Raw genomic sequence first — 24,577 nt, 5'->3', positions numbered from 1 at the left:
TATAGTGCCTGGGGGGCTCAGTCAGTTAAACGTCCAACTTTTGATCTCAGCTCAGGTCTTCATCTCAGGGTGATGAGTTTGAGCCCTCCATTGAACTCCACGCTGGGCGTGGAGCCTACTTAAGAGAAAAAAAAAAAAAGCATATGTAGTTTATTTTACACATAGTTGTGAATTTTCCAGTTTTATTTCTGTTATTCATTTCTAGCTTTGTTCCTTTGTGGTTGGAAAAGTTACTTTGTATGAATTCAGTATTTTTAATGTATGAGATATGTTTTGTGGCCTAACATATGGACTATTCTAGAGAATGTTCCATGTGCACTTGAGAAGAATGTATATTCTGTTGTTGTAGGATAGAGTATTTTGTATATGTCTGTTAGGTCTGGTTATTTATAATGTGGTTCAGGTCCTCTATTTTCTTATTGATTTTATTCCTACTTTTTCTATCCATTATTGATAGTGGGATATTGAAGTCTCTGATTATTATTTTAGAAGTGCCTAGTTCTCCTTTTAATTGTGTCAATCTTTGCTTCATACATTTGGTGCTGTGTTATTAGGGACATATATTCCTAATTGCTATATGTTCTCAGTGTGTTGACCCTTTTGCCGATATATAATGCTCTTTTTTGTCTCTTGTAACACTTTTGACTTAAAGTCTGTTTTGTCTGATATTAGTATACCCACTACAGTGCTCTTTTTGTTACCATGTGCATGGAACATTTTTTCTTTCAGTTTGAACTTAACTTGTGTCTTTGGATCTAAAGTGAGTCTCTCATAGATAATATATAGTTGGATCATGGTCGGTTTTTGTTGTTAGTGGTGGTGTTGTTGTTTTATAATCCTTACTGTCTATCTCTGCCTTTTGTCAGGAGGGTTTAATTAATTTACATTTAATGTAAATACTCATAAAGAAGGATTTTCTTCTGACATTTTGCTATTTGTTTTCTATATATCTTACAATATTTTTCTGTTCCCCAATTCTTCATTACTGCCTTCTTTTATGTTTGTCTGGTTTTTTTTTTTCCTATTTTGCTGTTTTGATTCCTTTCTCATTTACTTCTCTCTGTATTTTTTTACCTTTTGGTTATTTTCTTAGGGATTAATCTGGGGTTCACAATTAACATCTTATAATGATAACAATATATTTTGAGTTAATACTAAGCTTCAATAGTATACAAAATCTCTGCTTCTGTGAAAAACTTTCCCTTTTTGTTGTTACTGTCACACATTACATTTTTATACATGATTTACCCATTATTGTAGATTTATAATTATTGTTTTATGCACTTGTCTTTCCAATTGTCTATTAACGATGGACCTCTATATCTGTTTATCTCTTAAGTTCTCCTTCATTTTTGAAAGATAATATGTGAGAGATAGAATTCTTGGTTGAGGTTTTTTGTTTTTGTTTTTGCTTATTTCCTTTTAGCACTTTAAATATGTCTTCTAGCTTCTGTGGTTTCTGAAGAGAAATCATTTATTAATTTTATTGAGGAGTCTTTGTACATGATGAGTTCTCTCTTGCTGTTTTTAAGATTCTCTCCTTGTCTTTGGTTTTTGACAGTTTGATAATTATGTCTCAGTGTGGATATCTTTGTGTTTATTTTGCTCAGATCTCACTGAGCTTTTTGGGTGTGTAAATTCATGTCTTCCATCAAATGGAACTTCTGGCCATTATTTCTTCTAATATTCTTTCTGTTCCTTTCTCTCTCTTTCCTCTAATTATGGAATTCCCATTATGCGAAGTTGGTGTGCTTGATAGTGTCCCACACAGGTCACTTAGGTCCTGTTCATTTTTCTTTATTCTTTTTTCTTTTTGTTTTGCAGTCTGGCCAATCTCGACTGACCTACTTTCAAGGTTATTGGTTCTTTCTTCTGCCTGCTCAAATCTGCTATTGAGCCTCTCTAATGAGTTTTTCACATTTGTTATTGTACTTTTTAGCTACAGAATTTCCATTTTATTAGTTTGTCATTTCTATCTATTTAATGATATTCTCTGTATTATGAGAACTTAATCTTCTGGTTTTACTTAGTTATTTGCCCATAGTTTCCTTTAGCTAGTTCAGCATATTTAAGACAACTGATTTAAAGTCTTTGTCTCATAAATCCAATGTCTGTCCTTCTGTAGGCAATTTCTATTATTTTCTTTTTGTTCTCTTGTAAATGGGCCATTCTTTCTTGTTATTGCTGTTGTTGTTATTGTTTTACATGCCTCATAATTTTTATGTTGAAAACTGGATATCTTGAATATTCCAATGTGCTAACTGAGATGTCAGATTCTCTTCCTTGCCAGGACTGGTTGCAGCTGCTTAATATAGGCTGTAGTAGTTTGTTTGTTTAGTGACTTTTCTAAAGTATTTTTGTGAAGACTGGTCACTTAAATCTCCAGATGACTGGAGTTTAAAGTAAAAAATCTGGTGTTTGTAGCTGGACTCTGTATGTGTGGGTAGGGGCATACCTATAACATGTAGCCAGACCACTTGCAACTCTGCCTTAGCCTGCATTTCCTGCCAATATGGAGCTTGAAGGTCAATCAGAGTTGAGAGTTTAGGACTTTTCCCCATATTTTCTTAGCATGTGTCCAGACCTGTGCATAGCCTTCTAGATCCGCTGGTGTATGTGGGTGTTGTACATTCAAGATTTATCCATCTTGTAGCAACTGTCAGTACTTTGTTCCTTTTTGTGGCTGAAGAATATTCCATTGTATGGATAGACCATCTTTTGTTCATATGTATGCCAGCAGATGGAAGGCTGAAGGGTGTTAGTTAAGCAGAGGAGTGATATAATCCCATTGCACTGACTATTGCACTGGCTGCTGTGTGGAGATTGGAGGGAGGCAGAGTACATGTGGAAAGGCCCATGAAAAGTCCATTGCTCTGTCTCTCTAATCCCAGTGGTCTCCAAACCAAATAGAGGCTTGTTGCTGATGAATCATGTGACCAAACAGGGCAGAAGGCAGATTGAACTAAATGAGAGGAATCCGGAGTCTTCCTGGTAGTCTCACCATTGACTCAATTCATTTCCTCTCCTCTCCATCCTCAAAAACATAAATAATAAATAATAATGAAGGGCAAGCTCATAGCTCTAGTCCTCTAGGGAGCCCACAGACAGATAAAAAGAGACAAATACAGCGTCGTAGAACAAGGTCCTCTCTGCTCCCTCTGGCTCTAGAAACACACACAAAGGATATGGAATATCATTTTCAAAACTGACGCTGAGATGGGGAGCAGGGAGTGGGACAAGAATAAGTTAAAATGCCACAAAGCTTTACCAGGTTTCAGATGCCTTTTTCTTGATTAAACATTTGCTTGATTGCTATAAACTGTGGACTGTTTTCCAGAGTTCTCATACAGTTGATTCTGAGAGCTTTTGTCAGATTTTTCATTGCTGCTTTAGCAGGACAGACACTTGGAGTACCTTACTCTGCCATTTTTGCTGAAGTCACCCAAAGAAGAATTTTTGAATGCATTTTGTTTTGTTGACATATGAGGAAACTGAGGACCAATGGGAGAGGAGTGAATTGAGTTGCTACAGTTACTACCACATGGATGAATCTTGAGAACATTGTGCTAAGTGAAAGAAGTCAGTCACAAAAGACCACATATTATATGATTCTATTTATATGCAATGCCCAGAATAAGCATATCTGTAGAGACAGTAAGTAGATTAGTGGCCACTTGGGGCTGAGGGAACTTTCTGAGGTAATGAGATTTTCCTAAAATTACTCATGGTGATGTCTACACAACTCTGTGAATAAATCATTGAATTATACACTTTAAAAGGGCAAATTATATCTTAATAAAGCTATTCCCGAATAAATAAATAAAATCCCTCCAGCTTCTCATTCTCTTGGAATAAAACCCAAACTCATCACAAGGCTGTGTTTGACCTGGTTCCTACCTCTTCAGCCTCATCTTATGTCACCCTCTCCTCTCTTATCATACTCCATCCACAGTGGTTTCTTTTGATGGTCTTCTGCATATGCTAAGTGTCTTCCTTCCTTAGGGCCTTTGCACCTACCGTTATCTCTTCCTGAAATGCTCCTCTGTTGTTGTCCCCATAGCTGACCTGCTCAAATACTTCATGTAGCAGCTCAGGGAGGCCTTCCTTAAGCACCTCAACCAAAGTTGATGTGTCTTATAACTCTCTGCCAGGCCCTATTGTTTTCTCTTTCACATGTCTCATATTTTGTAAACTTATATTTATTTCTGTGTTCACCAAAAGAGCAAGATCAATGCCTATCATGTGCCTGGCACATCATACCCACTTACTGAATGTCTGCTGCATGAATGAATGATGACAACATTCTAGGATCATACTGTCCACCCTCCTGAGAGTCTTTCCTTAAATTAAACCACATGCATTGGGGACTATTCTGTTCTTGAAAACCTCCCAAGCTGGTGGTTCCATTTCAGCTTTTGGGAAGTAGGCTGCATCCCTAATCTGGATAAACAATGTGGTCTGGCCCTCACTTAGCAAGTGGTGCTGAATGGGGCCTGTGCATTACAATGATACCCATGATCTTGTGTTCTAAGTGATTAACAGAGGTTCTGACAGCACAGGGGGGACTCTGAATGTTTATAGCCAACTACTGCTCCCCAGGGACTGATAATAGAAATGGAAAGACAGGGAAAATCCTTGAATATTAGGCTGTTGTCACCAGGAGGGAGTAATTGGGGAGCAGCAAGTACCTCATCATAGTGATTGAGAATATGGAAGTTAGATACTGATTTTCCTGTCACTTCCTGGCCTGAAGACTGAACAAATCGTTTAACTTCTTAGCACCTCTGTTTTCCATCTATAAAATGGGCTCGCAGTTTATACCTCACAGGGTTACTGTTAGAATGGAATGAGAAGATGTGCAGAGTACGTGCCTGGTGTACTGGGAGAGGTCAACCTATGGTAGATGATATCAATAGCTTCCTTGTCATGCAAGGAAGGGGTCAGGTTTGGTTAATGAGTGGAGGCCTTTAGCAGCCAGACTAGGCCTGCATTGACTCCTGCGGTAGGCAGTGGGTTTCTGCATTGGTCTTATTAACCCATGTAGGCTGCATGGGGTCAGGTAAACTCAGGGACAGCAGGGAGGAGCAGTGATTCTCAGTATCCAGAGATCTCACCATGCTGTCCCTCTCTTCCATTTCACAGCTATATACAACTTTCAAGGGAATGGAGCCCCCCAGCTCTCCCTGCAGATTGGTGATGTGGTGCGAATACAGGAGACCTGCGGAGGTGAGTCATTGGCTCAGGTGACCCATGGATGCTAGGCCCCCTGGCTGATGGTGTTGGGACATCTGCAGTGCATACCTAGCACCTCCAGCCCTCTCTTGGAACCTGCAACTGTGTGTGGACTGTTACACATTTTGATAATATTGGCAATTAGAATTTACTGAAAATAATGCTTTGTTATTTTAGGAATTTATGCTTAATAGCAAAGGCCTGACTTGTGGGGTTTGATGTTTGTTGTGCTATCCATTTACCATAGCCATGGGGCTATTTGGGCCTTTCTTAGTATTAATACTAATAAGATTATAAAGGGAAATCAGCACTATTAGGGTTTTGAAGAGCTCAGTAAATTATACCCTTGATTCCAAAAGAACTGCTATGTATAACTGTGTGGTATGGGCACTGTACCTGGTCCTGGGAGCAGTACTCATATCCTGCATTAAACTGCGAGCCCTGTCTTGGGCACCTTTCTTCCCACAGAGGTGCCATCCTCTTGTGAAGCCAAATGTCTATTGGGCATGGTGGTGGTGGTGGTAGGGGTGCTTTTTAAAATTTGCAGAAAAGCTAATGGCCTTGGACCCATAAGGCAGGGCATTATAAATCAATATATCACCTATGTCACTGATAAAATTGATATTGGGAGCATGGCTTGGGTGTAAGAGCCAAATGAGCTTGCCAATCTGTTATCCACAGTCAGGCAGGCTCTCCCAGTCCTCACTGGCAGAGCAGGACCTCCACAGTTCTCCCCCTCCCTGTCTCTAATCCTACTGTGTGGAGAGCATATGTCCTTCCTGTAGCTGGGCCAAGCAAGAAGAAAGAAAGAAGTGAATGGACTGAGCACCCAGGCCCATCCGTCCCCCCCAACTAATCCCTCAGATTAGAGAGCTCTTGTGCTAGGACAGGAGTGAGTGGTGGACAGGAAGCAGGCATGCTGCTGTGAAGGAGGAAATAGCCAGCCAGAGGAAAGATGTTGCCTACAGAACTAGCCGCATTTGATTCTTAACTACATTCTGGGGGCACTACACTAACTTCCTTATAATGTGTTAGTCTGGTCACTCCTCAGGGCAACCCACAGTACAGGTCTTATCCCCAATGCCAGATCCGCTATGTGTAACTTCCAAGGCAATTCTGTAGATCGGTGCGCACGCGCACGCACACATACACACATATACACACACATATACAAACAGACGCACACACACACACATGGAAACATAAACACGGGAGGCATGTTCGTATAGATACACATATACAAACACGTGTATACAAGCAGACATGCACACACACGCAAACCAAAAAACAAGCAGAAGAGCTCTTGTGAGGGGGAAAGTATTTGATATCTGATATCTCAAAACAGCTTTAAAGGAGTCATCATGGGAGAAACAAGAATGTTGTTCACCTTCCTTACATTTATCTTATCCTTTAATATTATTGTTATTTTAGGTTGTATATGAGGTGAAATGATGAACTTTTTAGCATCCAGGCCTCTAAAAATCCCAGTCTGGCCCTATGCAAACCTTTTACACACAGAATGAATAAGGCTGGGGCAGGAAGGAAGGGATATGGTTCCAAACACCCAGCCCCCTTGCCTCAGGGCAACCCATCTTTTACAAATCCCGTTCTACCCAGTGGCAAATAAGCAAACTGTAAGTATCTAACAAGGGAGAAGAGTGAAATATCAACAGCTTGACAGCTCTCCGCAGTGTCTCTTAGGTGCTGCGGAATGCTAATCCTGAGAAACAGGCATGAGGCCTCATAGCTGCAAGTGAGGAATCAAGACTCAGGGAAAAGAAATGACTTTCTGAGGGTCACACAGAGGGCATGGCTATGTATCCCTCCTTATGCATGCAAGCCCACACTCTTTCTTCCACCCCTTGCCTACCAAGACAGCGCCTACTGTCAGTGATTATTTGTTGTGTTCCACATTTTGAGATTCAGACAAGTATATTCCTCTTCTTTTCATGTGATTTTCCTGGAGAAAGAGCTTAAGGGCAGTAAACTGACCACACAAGTTGCCTAGTCAGAGCCTTCTGTTCCTTGACCTGATCTGGTGCCTGATCTTCAGAAAGGCCACACTTGCTGACTTGAGCCACTTTTATTTGTCTTTGGGATTAGTGTCCTTGTTACTAACCTCTTTGGTTCTGGTTTTGCATTTTTAATTCTATTTTATTAGTTTTATTCTAATATATCCTTGTAATAAGTGGCCACAGTGCCTTTCTGGAAAGAGCTGGGCATATTAATTTAGTGAGTGATTGCCAATTCATGTATACTTTGCAAATACGTATTCAATGTTCGGAAGTCTGTTAACGTGATTCTATGTATCTGAAGCATTGGTATACAAAACAGCAGGACTTACCATGCCTACACCCATATCTGTATGGAGATTTAACTGGAATTTATGGGACCCTAAGTTTTCCCTGAGGACCTTCAACAGCTACAGTCTCTGAGATCAGGCCTGGTATTGTCTGCTTTGCAGATGGGGAGTTCTGCCTTTGATTCTGATTGAAAACCTGTTACCAGCAAATATAAAAAGTGAAAACCACAGTGTTAGTCAAAAATGAGTCAGGATGGTGTAATAAAAAGAACTTGGGTGTGCCCATGAAATGCTTTTACAGAAATGTACTTGAAAAATAAAATTCAGCCAATTGAGAGATGAATCAAAATTTAAAAATACAAGAATTAAAAAGTTGTGATAAAAGGAAATAGTGGTGAGCATTGGGTCTAAATGAATCGATTTATAGAGACTGGTATTGAATGTTACAATATTTATGAATACCAAGAAATGTTTTTGTTAGGAAAGTGAACAATATAAAAAAAAAACACGTAAAATCGAGAAGTAAGGAGAAGGGAATAGATTAATTTTATGATATTATCATAACAGAGAGTTGGTCAATATCAATTAGAAATAAAATATTACAATTAAAAATCATAATCACTTCAATCTTTTAATGCTTTTCATAACTATTTTTATTTTAAAGGAGCTTTTGGAAATCTTTTTTAATAAAGAAATGTTTATCTTATTTTATTTTCAATTTTTATTTAAATTATAGTTAATATACATACAATATTAGTTTCAGGTATGCAATATAGTGATTCAACACTTCCATAAAACACCCTGTGCTCATCATGAGAAGTGCATTCCTTAATCCCTATCATCTATTTCACCCATCCCCTCACCCACCTCCCCTCTGATAACCATCAGTGTGTTCTCTATACTTAAGAGTCTGTTTCTTGGTTTGTCTCTCTCTCTCTTTTCCCCCTCTTTGCTCATTTGTTTTTTTCTTAAATTCCACACATTAGTGAAATGGTATTTGTCATATGGTATTTGTCTTCCTCTCACTGATTTATTTCACTTAACATAATACATTCTAGTTCCATTCATGTCTTTGCAGATCGCATGATTTCATTCTTTTTATGGCTGAGTAAATATACATATATATTTATATGTACCACATTTTCTTTATCCATTCATCTGTTCCTAGACACTTGGGCTGTTTCCATAATTTGGCTGTTGTAGATAATGCTGTTGTAAACATCAGGGTGCATGTATTCCTTTGAATTAGTATTTTTGCATTCTTTGTTGTTGTTTTTTTTTTAAGATTTTATTTATTTATTTGACAGAGAGAGACAGCCAGCAAGAGAGGGAACACAAGCACGGGGAGTGGGAGAGGAAGAAGCAGGCTCCCAGTGGAGAAGGGAGCCTGATGTGGGGCTCGATCCCAGGACCCTGGGATCGCGACCTGAGCCAAAGGCAGACACTTAATGACTGAGCCACCCAGGCGCCCCTATTTTTGTATTCTTTGGGTAAATACCTAATAGTGCAACTGTTGAATCATAGGGTAGTTCTATTTTTAATTTTTTGAGGATCCTCCATACTATTCTCCAGCACTGCTATACCAGTCTGTGTTCCCTCCAGAAGTGCATGAGGGTTCCCCTAAGAAGAAATATTTAATCAAAGTTTCAACATTTCCTTCAATTTCACTTCATTTCTTTTCCTTCTATTAAGTACAAATAAGATTAAGTTTGGTATTTGAGATTTTTATTTATGCAGTGTCTTTACTATATGCTGACTTTTTTGAGAGTATTTTAAAAATTATATTTTATCTATTTATCCATCTGTCACCCTGTGTGTATAAATATATATGAGAAGTTGACTAAAATTATATTTAAAGTATTTTCCTTTTTCTGGATAATGGGATTCAGGATAATTCTTTTAGTTCTTATATTTACACTTTTCTGCTTACTTTAAATTCTTTGTAACAGTCCATATCAATTTTAAACAAAAAAATAATAGTCTTAAAGATTTGAAGCACCTATCTCCAGATATTAGCAATGATTAATTCTAGGTGGTAGGAATATGAGTGGTTATCTTATTCTTTGTACTTTTCAATAATTTTTAAATATTTTATTTATTTATTTGAGAGCGACAGGGAGAAAGAGTGTGTGAGCAGGGGGAGGGGCAGAGGAAGAAGCAGACTCCCCATTGAGCAGGGAGCTAGACATGGGGCTCAATCTCAGGACCCTGGGATCATGACCTGAGCTGAAGGCAGGTGTTTAACCAACTGAGCCACCCAGGCACCCCCAATAGTATTTAAATCCTCCCCCCAAACAAACAAACAAACAAACAAACCAAAAAAGGAGTGGAAAGACCATGGACTTTTGAATCAGAAAGTTATTCTCTGCTTCACTACCCACTAGCTGGGTAGGTAAGCTTCAGTTTTCTCACCTGTGAAATGGGTTACCATTGCCTGTTCTTGGACTTGTTATGAGGATAGTGTGAGAGAAAGTAGGAAGCTGTCTAGCACCATGCCTAACTCTTAGGTGCTCTGTGTTGGCTAATTCCATCCCTCCCACCATTATATAGAGCTACATGGAGACTGGCAGGTGTATATCTTTACAATATGGCCCAGAGAGCCTGGAAGCTGGCTCTCTGATTGCCTGGAATGGGTGAAGCCAGCCCTTCCTTGCCTATACTCAGCTGGATGAATGAGGAAGACAAAAACCTGACCTGGAACCTTAGGCATGAATGAATTTCCTTTCACTAGAGCTCATTTTGGTTAACTTTTTATTATAAAGATCATATTTTGTTGTGTTGAAAACTCAAATAGTTCAGAAGGATATCTGTTGTTTTTAAGCCTTAGATATCTTCATGCTTATATTTTGGTCCATAGTACACCTCTCAGGCTGCCTCTTTTACCCAGAGTCTGCATAAACGTTCTATGTTCTGATTTTAGATGTGGAAAATACATATGTTTATTGAGCAGTCAGAACTTTTCATGGGGGATAGACATAAAAAACCAGTGTGATTTTTCTTCAATCACTTCCTTCAGTCACATTTGGTTGACATCTTTCCTGATATTTGATGACATTTCGAAAGAAGACTTCAATCCTATATCCAGTTTAATGCCGCCCTTCCTTCTCAAATTTAAACAGGTTGGGGGTGGGTAGGAGTTTGGGGTGCTTTCTTTCCAATTCCCTGTGTTCCTTGATCAAACAAACCCAAAGATCAGCCAGTGCCCTGCATGAATAGTCTTGTAGCTGGGGAATGGGACGGCAGATGTCCCTAGGAGTAAATCCCCTGAAGGCACCCCCATGCTTGGATTTGACTTGGGGGTAGGGAAGCTATACCAAGCACTCCTAAGGCAGCAACTACCACCTCCAAAGACCCCTCCGTCTCTTTGTCTCTCTCTCTTCTAATTACATGGACTGTGGTAGGAGGGTGGCTTTTGGGGGTAGCCTTGCTTATTTAGACTCTTCTTTATAAGCCCTTCAGAGGGAATGTCTGCTCCCCTTTCAATATTTGCTTCCTTTCTGGAATGACAGGGAAAGTTCCTTTCCACCTACTGATATATACACTTGTCTGGGTCATGGGGGCCTACTAATAGAAGGAAGAGAATGGGTTCCCAAGTTCCCAAGGAGCTTTTGAATTGTGTTTACTGCAAAATGAAACAAAGGGAAGGTGTGATGGGGGAGGCTGACATAGAAGCTTTTGCTTTTTAAGGTAAGGCATAGCTTTTGTTGTTTCCTTGACATGGGACCACACTGTACATACCATTTCAAGACTTGCTTTTCTCACTTAAAAATATCTGGAGCTCTTTCCAAGTTTCTAAGTACATTACCTCGTTCTTGGTTTAGCTGAAAAGAGCTCTGCAAGGAGAGTTTTGGATCTACCACTTAGTGAGTAGGGTATACCCAGAGCCATGTAGCAGCTTCTGGACTCAACTCCATCAAGAGTGATCTAAGTTCTTTGCTTTTAGGGTAAAAAGGCATCATTATAAGCACTTGACAGGGTGTCTTTTTAAAGTGCCTCTTTGTGGGGCACCTGGGTGGCTCAGTTGGTTAAGCATCTGCTTTTGGCTCAGGTCATGATCCCAGGGTCCTGGGATAGAGTCCTGCATCAGCCTCCTTGCTCAGCGGGGAGCCTGCTTCTCCCTCTCCCTCTGCCTGCTGTTCCCCCTGCTTCTTTCTCTCTCTCTCTCTCTCTGTCAAATAAATAAATAAGTAAAATCTAAATAAAAATAAATAAAGTGCCACTATGTAGGGAGATGGGCCTTTGTTTGGGTCTGCTTTAGAGATAGGTCATGTGAAAGTGAAGTTTTCTTCTCTTCTGAATGAGGATGAGGCCAAATCATCATCCATTCTACTAAATTTGGAGCATGTTTCCTTTACTTTGTTGTCATGGAAATATGCTGAAATGACTGAAAAAAATCACTGAAAAAAAGTGATAGTATTCAAAATCTGTGGGTTCTGGAAATAAAATAGAAAATATGCCCAAATTTCTCCGGTTGTTGTTGCTGTTGATGATGATGATGATGACGACGATTGTTGATTTTTAAAAGAGAGAATGGTATTTACTGAATTTTGAACACTTACCATATGCCAGGCACTGGGCAAACTCTGAATTCCTTATCTAACTTTAGTCTCATGAAACAAACACTATTATTATTCTCATTTTACAGATAAAGAAACTGAGGTTCAGAGAAGCACATGACTTGTCTAAGATCACACGGATAGTAAGCTGTAGATCTCCATTCAAATCCAGGCTTTGATTCCAGAGATCGCACCCTTAACCACTGAAAACTACTAGCTTCTGTTTGATCTTAATATCGTTAGATATTTCAATCATGTAGGAAAGTAAAATACATTCAGGCAATTACCACTCAATAAGCAAATAATAACACTCATTTTAAGAAATAAAAATTTTAGATGCAATTGAAACCCTCTGTTTATCCCTCCCCTATTCTATTGTCTTTTTGTCCATGCTATAGGTAACACTTACCCTGAATTGGTATGTTTTCTTCTTGTCCAAAGTTGTATACCTTTACTAGGTGTGTTTACTTCATAATCATGTTTAAAAAAATAGTTTTTGCAACACCCTGTGGGGTACATGTTATTTCCCTCATTTTATAGACGTAAACACTGAGGCTTTAGTGACATGACCAAAAATTATGCTGCCTATAGATAGCAGAGACTGGATCTTTAGACTATGGATTTTTTTTTTCCTAATGTCCTGGGATATTTTTATTCTCTCCTCAACTTTGTCCTTAACCCCCACAACTGCTGATTAGAGAATTTAGGTACATTTCATTTTGGTATTTGAGATGCGAGAAGGGAGGATGATTTGAGGAATTAGTACTTCACAATTGTCCAGAAGAATGGTAAATATTTTCTTGTTCTCAGCTTCCCCCAGGATGCACTTTGGAGTTTTCTATTAAAAACAGAAGTGCTTATCTCCTGGATGGGGTTGTTATTATTTAACTGGAGAGAGTGTTCAGCCTGGGGGCAAGTCCTGGGATATGGCAAGTGCTGTGTTACACAGCCTGCTTTTGATCATGGTGTTCATTGTCATGGATTTTACTATGGATGCCAGCTGTTATTATCTGCCTGGTCAGGTCTTGGAGTATAGCCAGATACAGCTGGCAGGTAACCAGATTAAGGAGCTGATATCAGGAGTCATGGAAGCCAATGACCTACCAGGGGTGGAGATGTCAGAAAAAGTCCTAAAGACAGCCCTGATGCAGTCGAGCTGTTATAATCATCTTGCGAGTGAAGGTGGTAATAAGCCCTTCCTATCAAGGGTCACAGGGGATTATTTCTGAAGCACTTAGCCCAGTGTTGTATACATAATAGGTGAACCATGAGGGTTGGTTGAACTTGAATCTTGGAACCAGTATGCTGAGGTAACAGTCAGTAGATTCCTTGCTCAGGAATGAGCTGAAGTTCTGAGAATCAGAAAAGGTGTGAAGGTGTGTATAAGTAACTGAGTCTCAAGGGTCTAAGCAGGCAATGACCCTGGACCAGGGGGTCAAGGGACCCTGATGGGGCCCCTGTCATGGAGATGCAGATGTGGGCATCAGCTTTGGCTAGGGACTGTTTGTCCCTTAATTGTTTTTCTACTCTCCGGTAGATATTGGTGGCCTTAGCCACCAAGTAGATTCAGGTCACTGCAACTAAGAGACCCTTGTCTGTATTTGTACTCCAAGGGAACTTTTTCTGTATATGTATTCATCACACAAGGGCTAATGTGTTGGAACAGCATTGAGGGCTGGCTATGAAGCCACTCAGATTTGCCCTTGAATCCTGGCTGTGTGATTTGGCCCAGTACATCAACTGACTTGAATCTCGGTTTCTTCATCTATGAAATGGGAATGATAATACTTAGCTCACAGTATTGATATGAGGACTAAATGAGAAAATGCATGTACAACACTTAGCATACAGCTTTGCATACATTAGGTAGTCAATAAATGGTAGCTAGCAATATTCCAAAGATGTTTTTATATCTAGTTGGTGGCATGGGGTAGAACTGCAAACAAAGGAGTTGTTATGGTGCAAGGCTGTGGAGTGTCATCTCTGTGGGGTTAGATGCTTGGATATAAATCTTAGTTACATCACCCACTAGCTGTGTGACTGTGAGCAAGTTGCTTAATCATTCTGTGCCTCTCTATTTTCATTTGCAGAACTGAGGCAATAATAGTATCTACTTTGGAGGATTGTTGTGAAGATTAATTTATAATTTGAAAGAAACAAAGCAAAAACAGAATTCTTGACACACTCAGGAAGGATAAATCTTATTGTTAACGGTTAATTATTACCAGCAGTTAATAGACAGATTACTAGAGGAGTGTAAACATAGAATGTGATGCTTCGTGAAGTTTCCAGCACTGGAAGTATTCAGCTGGAAAGTAACTTAGTGGGATCATGGGGATTCAGATATTGGGGGAAGGAAATATTTGACAACCACCATGCTCCTTCCTCCATCAGATAGGAAACACAGTATGATGGCTGCTTACATTGAAACCTGATGCCGTCACTTATTAACTGTGTAACCCTGAGCAAGTTACTTAACTTCTCTCTTCCTCAGGTAGGCCACTCTTGCAAAATGGGATAATTACAGTTCCTACCTCCTGGTTTGTACAAGGATTAAAAGACTTCATGTATGACGAGTACCTAGAACAGTATTTTATTCCAAACCTGAGATTCTTTCTCTCTGACCTCCATTCCTTTCTCTCTGTTTTTTTTTTTTTTCTCTCCTTCCTTTTCTCCTCTCCTTCCTTTCTTTCTGTTTCTTAAAATAGGAGCCACTGTGGGCCTCTGTTGCTTTAGAATTTTCTTTAGGACCTGACCTTCAAGCTGGCTCATGACTATGAAGGGTGACTTTGCATTTTAACTTGTTTGTTTGGGGGCTTGCACGTATGTCTGTTGAGAACATATTTCGACAACAATCTGTCAGCCCAGTAATGAGGGTTTGCTAATGAGGCTCCCGACAGACACTTTTTATTTACAAAGATGACAAATGCCACTACTTGGCTGTGCTTGAATCATTCCAAAGGCCAGTGGACTCATTATAGTCATCAATACTTGCTACACTGAGGCTCATTTTGATCAAGGGCTGTGTGTAATTTGGACTTCTGTTAACTGAATCATTTTTGATGTTCTTGCAAAGGGAAGAATCTTTTAAAATTCCTGTCCTTTTACCCATCTCTGAACTTGTCTGTTTTGTAATGACTAACTTTTGCAAATCACATATTAGACACCGTTTGCTGCTGTTAAAACTGTGGGTATGATTTTAGGATGTTTGCCGAACTCCCTCAGCCTTTCTGTGTCTCTAAGGCAGAGGTTGAAACATGCACATGAACACAGGGCCCAGGCAGGTAATGGAGATAAGTGAAAGGCTGAGTAGACGCTGGTGAGTTGGAGGCACCTGCTTTGTCTAATGGGACCAGCTGTGCTTCACCATCAGCCAACTGTGGCTGAGGGGAAGCCCTGGCCACCATCCCTGGGCCTCCTATTTTTTCAAAAGGAGGAAATTCACATTGTTGTGTGAAATGCCTGTCTTTTTAGATGCTTTTTGGAGATGTTGGCAATGAATTCAACAGACTGTTGAAGCCTAGGGGCTTCCAGACTTGGATCTGTACCTAAGGTCTAAAGCACTTTGCAGTAGTTTCTTTGCTAGTTAAAAACAAGCAGAACAACAACAAAGAAAACCAGCAATAAACCAGTAGGAATAGATAAGAGACCTGTTTATTTTCTCTTTGCAGATTGGTATAGGGGATACCTCCTAAAGCACAAAATGTTACAGGTAAGGCCAATCTGTTTTTATTTGAAACAGTATTGGATGTCTTTCCATGAGGCTGCAATCCCTTTGGGCAATTATCTCCCACCAAAACTCCCCAGCACACTTGTCTCAGTTCTCTTCCCTTGTGTCCTGTGCTCTACACGTTGGCACTTGCTGTGCCTCAACTCCCTTCCCTTTAAGGCTAACCTCTGGAGCTCTCTTTTCCCTCCGACTTTTCCTGATATGCCAATTACATATGATTTCTCCCGTGAGTCCCCATGGAATTGTGCATGTTTTTATTTGAAATTTATCTTCTGCTGCCTTTCTCCAGAGTTGTTTGGGGGCATTCAACATTTCCTCACCTCACAGAGAAAAGTCCAGTCCCTGCCTTCAGGGAGTTCACTTGTTCCAACTCCGTATTATACCATCGTCTCCATGAGAGCTGCCACCTGTTTTACTGGTCTTATTGCTCATGGTGTCTAGTGCAGAAGCAGATGCCTCCAGTGTGCACCCTGGTTAATTTATGAAGGAATTTCCAAGTAATTATTAAGCTTCTCTTGTTAATTGAGCCAAGCTTAGGGGACAAGGAAATAAGACACTTCTTCCTTCCTCCCTGACATGTTGATTGGGAAGCATGATCCTACTCTGCTCTCCAAAGAACAATAAAGTAAATTCATGGGAAAATAGGTCTCATATCAAAATAGCCCATATGCAACCAAGGATGCTGTTGCTTTAGGGCCTGACGTTCCAGCTGTTCATGACTGTGAAGGGTGACAGCTTTCCTGGAACTGGGCAGGACAGGGGAGAGACAGAGCGCCTTGTCTCACTTAGAGTGAGTCTTTCATGCGCTCTTGTCTTGTCCATCTGGTAGGATGAGTGTGCACAATGGGACTGGAGCATCTCTTGGGAATCTAGGGCAATTATGGGATCTAGGGCAATTATGGGATCTAGAACAACCGGTAGAGCATTGGTGAGAAGTAGAAGTAAGAGAATGAATTATTCCTGTAAAGTCTGAGGGTTTTACCTGTCAGTGGTTTTTGGGAAAAACCATGAAGGCCTGGGGTCAGTTGTACCTGTAAGGATATGTCATTTTATTTTATTTTATCTTATTTTATTCCTAACAGGGCATTTTCCCTAAATCCTTTATCCACATCAAGGAAGTGACAGTGGAGAAAAGAAGGTATTTGTCATTCTTCACAGACTTGACCCTCCCATGGCTCACAGATGTCTCTGTCCTTTCTGCTTTGAAAGTCTGAGTTGGTAGATGTGAATCAGCTGATCCCCTGCTCCCGTGCCCACGTTCATTTGTGTGTCTCCTTTTCCTCATGCAATGGGAGATCTAATCCACATTGATTTCTGTTCAGATCTGATTCTGAGGGGGTATTAGGAAGTTTGGAGAATCAAACTTTTCACCGGCAGCTGCCTTTGAACTATATTAAAGTCGGTTAATCCTGAATAATGAGTTGAAGGGCCCACCCCAGTGAAGGAGAACATTAAAAAGGAAGTTCCTTGCATTTGCATAATGTAATTGGTGTGGCTATTGGAGGCGGTTTAGTCTCCTGCCAGCAAGGCCCCTCTCAGCAGCTGCAGCTTAATGTAAATTTGCCAGCATTTTATCTTGTTAGCACCTGGGTCTCAATTTCACACAATTTTGTCTCCCACCTTAAATAGAAATATCGAGAACATCATTCCTGCAGAAATTCCTCTGGCACAAGAAGTGACAACGACACTTTGGGAATGGGGCAGCATCTGGAAACAGCTCTACGTGGTGAGACTCAGAACCCTGCTCCCTGGGATGGAAGCTTCCTTTGGTCTTTGCTTTGGTTCAGATCTGGAATTTGGCTGTGAGTAGGGCAGGCCAAGGTAGCCTCAGTGACATAGTAGAACAAACAGTATAAGTACATCGAGGTCCAGAGAGGTTAGGTAACTTTCTCAAAGCCACACAGCGAGCTTGCAACCCAGTCATAATAAATGGGGGTCTGATGTGATCCTTCGGTTTTAAAACTAATGCAAAAATTTTTGTTAAAAAATAAAGCTTCCTGTCATGGGACTCCACATTTTAATAAACCCTGGGGGTTTTGATTTGTCAGTCTGCTGACAATACCTTGAGAAATACTGTTCTCATATATTAATTAACTAATGGCTATTGTCCTTAGATCTATGAGGAAGCTTTGACCCTGGAAAAACAAAGGGCACATTTTGTATGTATTTTCCCTGTATTGAAGCAAATCTAATTTTAAATCCTCCTTTGATGCTTCTAAAGCTCTTAATGAAAGCAATTAGTTAAGAAAACCATTAAGCTTAGAGTGAAAATGTCAACCAAGGCTTACTGCATCTCTGTTACAGCACTGCGCACACCTGCTGGCGTATACACGCTATTTGTAGACTTAACTTTTATGGGCATAAATGTCGACTCCCATGCGAACACTTCATAATATACGGTAATTGGCACATCTAATTCTATAAGTTTCCCAAAAGTTGTTAGGAAAGTTAAGGGGGAAAACAGTAACTTGAAGCTCAAGTGGTTTAATTATTCATCTCCACTACCCTTTTTTAAACATCACATACACCTACACCGTGGAATCTTGGTGTTTTCCCTTAAGAAATCTTTGAATATCAAATCCATCGTGCCCTTTACCCTAGTAAATACAAGAACCTTAAACCTCTGGTATTCCAATACCACCTTCATGATTCCTGCCGTGTCTGCATACCACCTGTATAATATTTACTTAATACGTAAATCGGCTCCCTTTTTAGTAAACTTAAATAATTTATGTAAGAAATTTTACAGCATGCCATGCCATTCCAACCACAATTTCCAATTCTCCAATACCAGCCAGATGCCCCATAGTTCAATTCAATTCTAATGCTGACTTTCCAGAGTCAGTTTCAGATTCCATAGGTTTAAGAACTCAAACTACAAGATTGCCCTCACTGCAGATGCCAGTTGCAAGAATCGGGTCCCCAGGCTACCCACACTTCTGTCCCAACTTAGTACAAAGTCTGGGGTTCATCATTCCTCTCCACCTGCACCTCAGGTCTCCTAATTCCCTAGAACAACTCACAGAGCTCTGGAAAGAGCTATACTTATGAGTACTGCTTTACTATAAAGGCCACAATGCTGGGGCGCCTGAGTGGCTCAGTCAGTTAAGTGACTGCTTTCGGCTCAGGTCATGATCTCAGGGTCCTGGGAAAGAGCCCCATGTCAGTCTCCCCACTCAGTGGGGAGTCTGCTTCTCCCTCTCCCTCTGCTTCTCCCCCTGCTCATGTTCTCTCTCAAAAAAAAAAAAAAAATCTTTAAAAAAAATGTTAAAAAAAAAAGAGGCTACAATGCAGGAACAACCATATGGAAGAGATATACAGCTAAGGGAACTAGGGTGGGGGTGAGCACAGAGCTTCCATGCCTTCTCTAGGCATGCCACTTTCCCTGCACATAGATACGTTCACCATCTGGGAAGCTCCTTGAATTTTGCTGACTGAGAGTTTTAATCAAAGTTTCATTACATAGGCATGATTGATGAAATCTTTGGACATTGGTGATTGAGTTCCATCCTCAGCCTCTCTCTGCTCCTTGAAGGGGAAGGGTGAAGGAGTGGGGCTGAAAAGTTTTAACTCTCTAATCACGTGGTAGGTTCCTCTGGCATCCAGCTCCCCATCCAGAAACTATGAAGCCCCCCCCCCCCCAAGAGTCATGTCATTAGCATAAACTCAGGTATGGTCAAAAGGAGCTCATTATGAATAAGAAAAGAGGCTCTTATCACTCAGGAAATTCCAAGGGCTTTAGGAGCTCTGTGCCAAGAGCTAGGGACAAAGAACAAATACATACGCACATATATATATATATATTTTTTTTTTTTTTTCTTTTTTTTGTTATACCACACATGCTTTCCCAAATGGAAAGCCAAAAGTGCTTGGCATGATTAGAGGAACATTATTCAAATAAATACAATGAAAACAGGCGATGTTATTAAATGCTTGCTATAGTACCTGTCAAAAGCTCTGAGCTCAAGACGTCTTTCTCCTTATTAAAAAAAAAGAATTGACAAATTGAAGAGGGGTTAAAGACATATTACCATGAAACTACACCTTTCTCCTTCCTTTCTACAGAAGGATGGAAGGACAATCACCATATGGGTCTGTTATTTAATGTTGGGTCTTTGTATCACCAAAAGCCATCGTGTCCCAAAGGTTGTACATGTTACACTTGGAAGAATGTTGCCCTAGAAATAGGCCTTTATCACCAGAAAAATGGTCCTGGTTTCCAGCCTTAAAGGGCCTGAGCTCTGGAACCTGTGTTGCAGCAGATATTCAAGGCATTTCTGCTCAACGAGTATCTTTTCTGATGGGAGTCAGAGATTACCCTTTCTTTAACCAAGAAGTGAATGGGATTATTACTTTCATTTCTGGAAGTCTCTGTGGCCCAGCGGGAGGTAAAATATATGGATGACGGAGACTACGGCCCAATCCCTTGGTAGCTGGGTAGGGGCCAGGAGAGATGCTCACGCCATGGCCCCTGAACATGCTTGACTGACTTTGGCACAGTTTGTCATATAGATGCCCACACACCCTTGGCCCAGGTGACTGTGTATTGTTTCCTGTCTTGTAGGCCAGCAAAAAGGAGCGGTTTATGCAGGTGCAGTCCATGATGTATGACCTGATGGAGTGGCGGTCCCAGCTCCTCTCAGGAACTCTGCCCAAAGACGAGCTGAAGGAACTGAAGCAGAAAGTCACATCCAAAATTGACTATGGCAACAAGTAAGCTTCTCCTTCCTTGGAAAACATGCTCTCTTCTCCTAAATACTCCCTGTTTTCCCTGTCTCCCTCCAGAGAAACCTGGTTTCATTTTTAGATGCATGTTTGCCACTTTCTATTTGGGAGAAGGCTGTTACCGACGCGGTGATTGTGTGCCTTTCTCATCACCCCCGTGGGACCTAGGGACTTGCAAGGGGAGGGAGGGCTTGCTTATGCAGTGGTTATTACTGGACTGAGAGATTTAAGCCACTCATTTAACCTACTTCTGAGGGGCTGGGGAGCACAGTCATGCTGGTTCACTTTTGGCTTAGTTGTCATTTTATTCCTGCACTTACAAAACTCTCCCTTAAATCCCGGTGTGAGACTTAATGTCCCTTCCCCCATCCTAAATTATTCAAGCCACATGCTCTCAGCTAACTCATATGCATAGTAACAAAAGTGTTTCCTCCAAAGGGAAGAAGCAGAAAGTGGTTAGAGTTTGAATGCTTTGAAGTTAAGGGGAACATGAGACAATTTTCTGAAGCAGGACAACCTACTGATAATAATGGTAGTAATAATAATATTACAAGTAACACTTAATCTGAGCTTATTATGTACCAGGCTTGATCATACGTGATTTACATTCAGTGTCTTATTTAATTCTTGTAACAACTCTATGGGGCATGCAGTTTGATTGTCCGCATTTGTTTTCAGATGAAGAAACTGAGGCCCTTAAAGGAGTCAAGTAATTTGTCCAGAATCACATAGCTAGTAATGGCAGAACCAGAATTTAGACCAAAGCAATCTGGCTCCAGAATGGGCCTTGCTAATATGCTACCTGGATACATTTGAGAACTGTAAAGCCCTCCTCTCCCTCCTGGTTATTTGGATGCCCTCCAAATCCTACTCATTTGCTTATTCATCCCAATAACAAACATGTATCGGACACCTATGATTGGTCGGATACCTTGCTAGCTATTGAGGCTGTGGAAATAAAAGTTCCTGTCTGCTAAGGAACCACAGTCTGGTTAGTAATGAGCTACAAACAAACTGTTGGTATGTATTGTGATAAGTTTGATGGCTTGTGAGACAAGGGTACTCTTAATTCAACTTGGAGAAGGAAGTTAAGGAAGGCATCCTGAAGGTGGTAACCCTGAGGAGAATTTTGAAAGATAAAGAAGTATTAAGTAGACCTCCCCCCCCAAAGGAAGGTAGGAGTGCATGAGAGAGCATGGCAGGTATAGAAGATTGTGAAATGGGTCAGAAGCCTGGGCCATGAGGCCTGAGGGGGAAGTAGAAAGAGCCCATTCAATGGGACATGAAGGAAATTTCCCAGCAGCCAGGATTTCTTGCTTTTGTCATATGCACTAGGAAGAAGACCCATAAGCAACAGGAAAGTCAATGGGTTCAACTTACAGCTGCTTCCCATCCCAGGAGCACAGTCCCTCTGCTGGTTCCCCTGCTGGCAGCTGGCAAGCACGTCCAAATCTGCTTATAATGCACATCATCCCAAAGTGACAGGAAGGGTTTGCCACACAGCTGCTGTCACCATTGGTGCAGTGATATCGTTAGCTGAGTACAGTCTCAGCTGGGAGTGTGAGTATTGAGGGAGTTTTGCTGCTTTGCAGTAATTGCATCTGTGACCTTCAGGTGTTGTTTCTTCATGGGGCTCCTAAGAAAAAAGGCCAAGGATGGAAGAAACAGTCACTGCTCATAGGAAGCCTTCTCTGATTTTCCCTCACCCACCCCTGGCTGGGTTAGGTGTTCTTGTAGGCCCTTACTTACCCTCCACAGTAATCATCTCCTTACTGGCCTTTCTCCCCTGCTGTGATGGGACCTCTGTAAGACAGTGGCCATCTAATTCATCTCTCTGTGTTCGGAACAGGGTCTGCACACGGGAGGTGCTCAGTGAATGATAGCTGGATGAACCCATTAATGGCAGTGATGGGAGAAGGAGGAGGAGAGGGTCCTCCCCAAGTCAACTGTGGCTCTGCAGCATTGTCTGGACTAGCCCTGTACTTTTAGTTTCAGTCACTGCCCTTTGGGGAAGTGAGAGGCATCCTTGGAAACGGAGGCCCTGAGCTAGGGGGCCCTTTACTTCTTGCCTCCCTTCCCTGATGACTTAGCTGGAAGGGAAGGAGATTTGGACACCTTCAGTTATCACTTGGTGTCTTTGGAGCTCAGAGCTCTGATATTTGGTGGATGGCTTCCTGAAAGCCAGAAGGCCAGACCTCTGGGCAAAGCGTCAGGAGCTACATGAGGTGCATTTCCTCACACTGTAAGAGTCAGGGAAGCATGATGGGAATTTAGTGCTGGAGGACTGACCAGAATCAGCCTATTTCTCCCATGATTCACTTTGTTCCTTCATTCAGATATCAAACTTTTTTTATTATAATAATATTTTTTATTATATTATGTTAGTCACCATACAGTATATCCCTGGTTTTTGATGTAAAGCTCGATGATTCATTAGTTGCGTATAACACCCAGTGCAACATGTGATACGTGCCCTCCTTACTACCCATCACCAGCCTATCCCATTCCCCCACACCCCTCCCCTCTGAAGCCCTCAGTTTGTTTCTCAGAGTCCATAGTCTGTCATGCTTCATTCCCCATTCTGATTACACCCCCTTTCTTTATCCCTTGTTCTTCTCCTACCAATCTTCCTAGTTCTTATGTTCTATGGAAAAACCATATGATAATTGTCTTTCTCTGCTTGACTTATTTCACTTAGCATTATCTCCTCCAGTGCCGTCCACGTTGCAGCAAATGTTGAGAAATCGTTCTTTTTGATAGCTGAGTAATATTCCATTGTATATATGGACCACATCTTCTTAATCCAGTCATCTGTTGAAGGGCATCTTGGCTCCTTCCATGATTTAGCTATTGTGGACAATGCTGCTATGAACATTGGGGTGCATATGGCCCTTCTCTTCACTACGTCTGTCTCTTTGGGGTAAATACCCAGTAGTGCAATGGCTGGATCATAGGGTAGCTCAATTTTTAACTTTTTAAGGGACCTCCACACTGTTTTCCAGAGTGGCTATACCAACTTGCATTCCCACCAACAATGTAGGAGGGATCCCCTTTCTCTACATCCTCTCCAACAATTGTTGTTTCTTGCCTTGTGAATTTTTGCCATTCTAACTGGCGTAAGGTGGTATCTCAGTGTGGTTTTGATTTGAATTTCCCTGATGGCTAATGATTTTGAACATTTTTTCATGTGTCTGTTAGCCATTTGTACAGACATCAAACTTTTGTTGAGTACCTGCTAGGCCTCGGGGACACAGATATTACAAAATACAGCTGCTATATCAACAACAAAAAGCAAGCAATGATAATTAATAATAACTTATTGAGTGGTGACTATCTGCCAGGGGATGTTTTAAGCACTTTCCATGCATTAACTCAGTTAAATCTCATGACAACTCTATGAGGTAGGTAGGTACTATTATCATCTCTATTTCTCAGATGAGGGAACTGAGGCTCACAGAGTGATTAGGTCGTTTTGCCCCCGATGACTGAAATTTGAACCCAGTAGCTTGGCTCCAGAGTTCAAGTGCTTAACTATTACTGCATCCTATTGCCTCCAAGGATGATGTAGATTAATATGGGAGAGAGAGAAGTGAACAGACGTTGAGTAGGAAGTCATGCCTTTCCCAAGAGCAGAAAACACCGACAAGAGGGAGAGGGGAGGCAGGGGGTGGCTGACACCTCTCCAGAATCTAACAGCACTAGGGGAAATTATTAGGTAAAGAAATTGAGGGTGGAGCGTGGGGTGGAGATGGGAGCGGGGAGAGAATGTGGGAGGACCAAGATTAATATGAACATGGAGAGGAAGGCAGACAACTGCTGGAGCCTTGAGGGCCTAAGCGCCAAATCAAGGAGTTCGGATTTGTCCAGAGGATGGTCAGGAGCCACAGAAGGAGCCATTTCTGTTTTCATTACCATTGAAAATTTTTTGGTTTTGAAAAATGCATACGGTGGAGGCTTCTTCCCCTACCCTTGTTTCGGGTTCATCTTATTACTTTCTTGAACAGAAGAGAGCAGTGTGGGGCTACTTCTGAG

At 41.1% G+C, this 24,577-nt stretch overlaps 1 protein-coding gene across 5 annotated transcripts in view; it reads left to right on the top strand.

Annotated features, from left to right (window-relative positions):
- Nucleotides 1-24,577, top strand: part of DOCK2 (dedicator of cytokinesis 2) — a 407,128-nt gene that overhangs the window by 16,268 nt on the left and 366,283 nt on the right. For 3 of the 5 annotated variants that reach the window (XM_040630309.1, XM_040630308.1, XM_040630307.1), the window contains 5 exons: nucleotides 5,143-5,226; nucleotides 15,762-15,802; nucleotides 16,903-16,958; nucleotides 17,450-17,546; nucleotides 20,385-20,533. In XM_040630309.1, the coding sequence (XP_040486243.1) occupies nucleotides 5,143-5,226; nucleotides 15,762-15,802; nucleotides 16,903-16,958; nucleotides 17,450-17,546; nucleotides 20,385-20,533 (427 nt within the window). The remainder of the gene's footprint in view (nucleotides 1-5,142; nucleotides 5,227-15,761; nucleotides 15,803-16,902; nucleotides 16,959-17,449; nucleotides 17,547-20,384; nucleotides 20,534-24,577) is intronic. The other 2 variants (XM_040630312.1, XM_040630310.1) reach the window with 1 other exon arrangement.

This window comes from Ursus maritimus, unplaced genomic scaffold, assembly GCF_017311325.1.
Source record: "Ursus maritimus isolate PB19 unplaced genomic scaffold, ASM1731132v1 scaffold_15, whole genome shotgun sequence".
Classification (NCBI taxonomy): domain Eukaryota; kingdom Metazoa; phylum Chordata; class Mammalia; order Carnivora; family Ursidae; genus Ursus; species Ursus maritimus.
The sequence above is the reverse complement of the archived record's forward strand: the minus strand, read 5'-3'. Positions and strand labels throughout refer to the sequence as shown.